Raw genomic sequence first — 2501 nt, forward strand, 5'->3', positions numbered from 1 at the left:
GGCCTTTCTATCACCAACAAGGTTTTATTGGTCTCAGATGGTCCTTTAATTCGCCGAAACCTACTATTTTGTTTCACTTAGATAGATTAAATTTTTCGTACTGAATTTCTTTAAATATTCTAAATTTATAATAAAATTAGGCTATACTCACAGAAACCAACACAGCTCAAATTAGTCGCACTATTTTTTAACAATCGAGGCAGGTTCGCCCCTGGTTATCTGAACCACGTATATAAATGTACACCATTCATTTTTATATCAATATCAGAAACATTGAAGTAAATTATCTTTTATTGTAACAAGATAAAATAAATCGGTAACTCTCATTCTAAGCCTAAATATTGTAACAGGTCCATTTGTTGTATAGCAACAGAGACACCTCTGTAAACATCCTCTGTTCTAATCATCCGAAGTTGTTTAGCAAAAAAAAAAAAAGGGGGGAGGGACTAAAGAAAGTGTGAGCATTGTGAACACACGAACGTTACATTTTTACGATATATGGTGCAAAGCTAAACATGCTGCTCTGTCTGTTTTTGCTATAATTTACTCATGAAATTCTCTGAAAAGGATACGTCAGAATATTACGTTTTACGTTTGTGAGCGCCCTCTAAAGTAAACTTATATATATATATATATATATATATTACATAAAGCTAAGAAAAAAATATTTTATGAAGAGTTTACACACTGATAATTTTCATACCGACGCCCTGGTTGTTTTGCATAATTAATTGAATGGCAGAAATTAAAAATGAACTACTTTTTATGTAGTAAACTAAAAACCAACGCGTACTTTGATCGAACACAGACAACTGCAAACTCCGTCTTGATTCACCAACCAATCTCTACCAATCTTACTGACGCTATGACAGAGCCCAACCAATAGAGAACTATGTTTTGTGGCGCCTAGCAACTGTTTGTCTATATTCTAGTTGTTGATATTAAATATTCTTCACTAGTATCTCACACCGATTCCTAAAGGTCGTAATTGTGAGACAGCAGCCCCACGTTTATCTTCGTAACCATTTTATCAACCTTTTAACATGGTGAGTTGAATGATAAATTTTCTATGTTTATAAAAATGTAAGACAAGTACGTCTTTTTTTAAATACTGTATATAAATGCATATTTTGATCAGAGTTGCTTCGAAGAAATATTATACTTAAAGAGTGATAGATTTAATGACGGCGAATTAATTGTGCTGTAAATACAATGTAATCGTCAGCTTTACGTTTTCACTTTGAGAAAATGCACCAAACTATTTAAAAAATCAAGCAGATTGTGAATACCAATTGTAATTTAAAATAATACAAACTCGTTTAGTGAAGTATCTCCGACAAAGAAGACAAATTTTCAATCAATCAGACAATAACTATAGGCAGTTTTGTTACGAGAAATTTAAAGTAATAACAGTCATTCAAACATTTTATAAAAAATAATATTTCACAACAGTCGACTATCTCTGCTTTTTTCGTCTTAAAATATTACGCCTAAGCTTTTGTGGGATGATAAATTATTTTTGCTGTACATTTCGTACTTCAAACTTTTCTTGTACCCGATATTTTACGCAAGAAAAAAAAACCACCAACATTAATTTTACAGGACATATATACTAGCGTAATATTTGATAATTCACGCTTTAAAATTTACTGAATATACTGAGACAAAACGTTTTTGTTGTTTATATTGGTCATTTTCTCGGACACTGTGTTTGAAGATGAAATCTCGAAATTGAATTAGACAATCTACAATTTGTTATGCTAAAAAAAGAAATTTCATTGTATCTCTTTGTAATATTGAATAATACGAAACTTCGCTGTAAACGTAGAATTTTACTTATATAAACATACCTGTAAACATAAACTTTTACCTTTATGAAACCGACTTTTTTTAAGACGTTTATTTGAAACTTCTATTTGATTGTTAAAATTTGTGCTCGTCACAAATTAACGACGATTAGTCTTAAAAAGCGTTAATGAAAAACCTTCGGATAATATTAACAGTTTCTGGATTTACTCCTCCACACTCACGTGTCCCAGCTAGATACTCAACACAGACGGCAAGACAAGAATATACTGATATTGCAAGGATCCAGACAATAAAGGTGAAAGATAAGTACTGTGAAAACAAAAATAATTGATAGTAGTTCTATTCTACGAAGAAAACCAGTTTGGTTTCTCAGTTTTATACACTCTGCTCCCCCTCCCGCTGTCTGTTTGAAACGTTAAAGCGTTTTGATAAAACACTGACCTCCACCTTCGTAATGGCAGCTGTATGAAACGTTAGAGGGTTTTGATAAAACACTGACCTCCACCTTCGTAATGGCAGCTGTATGAAACGTTAAAGGGTTTTGATAAAAACACTGGCTTCCACATTCGTAATGGCAGCTGTATGAAACGTTAAAGGGTTTTGATAAAAACACTGGCTTCCACATTCGTAATGGCAGCTGTATGAAACGTTAAAGGGTTTTGATAAAAACACTGTCTTCCACATTCGCAATG

At 32.5% G+C, this 2501-nt stretch overlaps 1 protein-coding gene across 1 annotated transcript in view; it reads left to right on the forward strand.

Annotated features, from left to right (window-relative positions):
- The first annotated feature begins 938 nt into the window (after positions 1–938).
- The window catches only part of LOC106476329 (tubulin alpha chain-like), a 13020-nt gene continuing 11457 nt past the window's right edge, over positions 939–2501 (forward strand). Inside the window, exon 1 of the mRNA XM_022380231.1 lies at positions 939–1046. Coding sequence (XP_022235939.1) covers positions 1044–1046 — 3 coding nt within the window. The 5' untranslated portion in view covers positions 939–1043. The remainder of the gene's footprint in view (positions 1047–2501) is intronic.

The sequence above is a fragment of the Limulus polyphemus genome, unplaced genomic scaffold (genome assembly GCF_000517525.1).
Source record: "Limulus polyphemus unplaced genomic scaffold, Limulus_polyphemus-2.1.2 Scaffold10306, whole genome shotgun sequence".
Classification (NCBI taxonomy): Eukaryota; Metazoa; Arthropoda; class Merostomata; order Xiphosura; family Limulidae; genus Limulus; species Limulus polyphemus.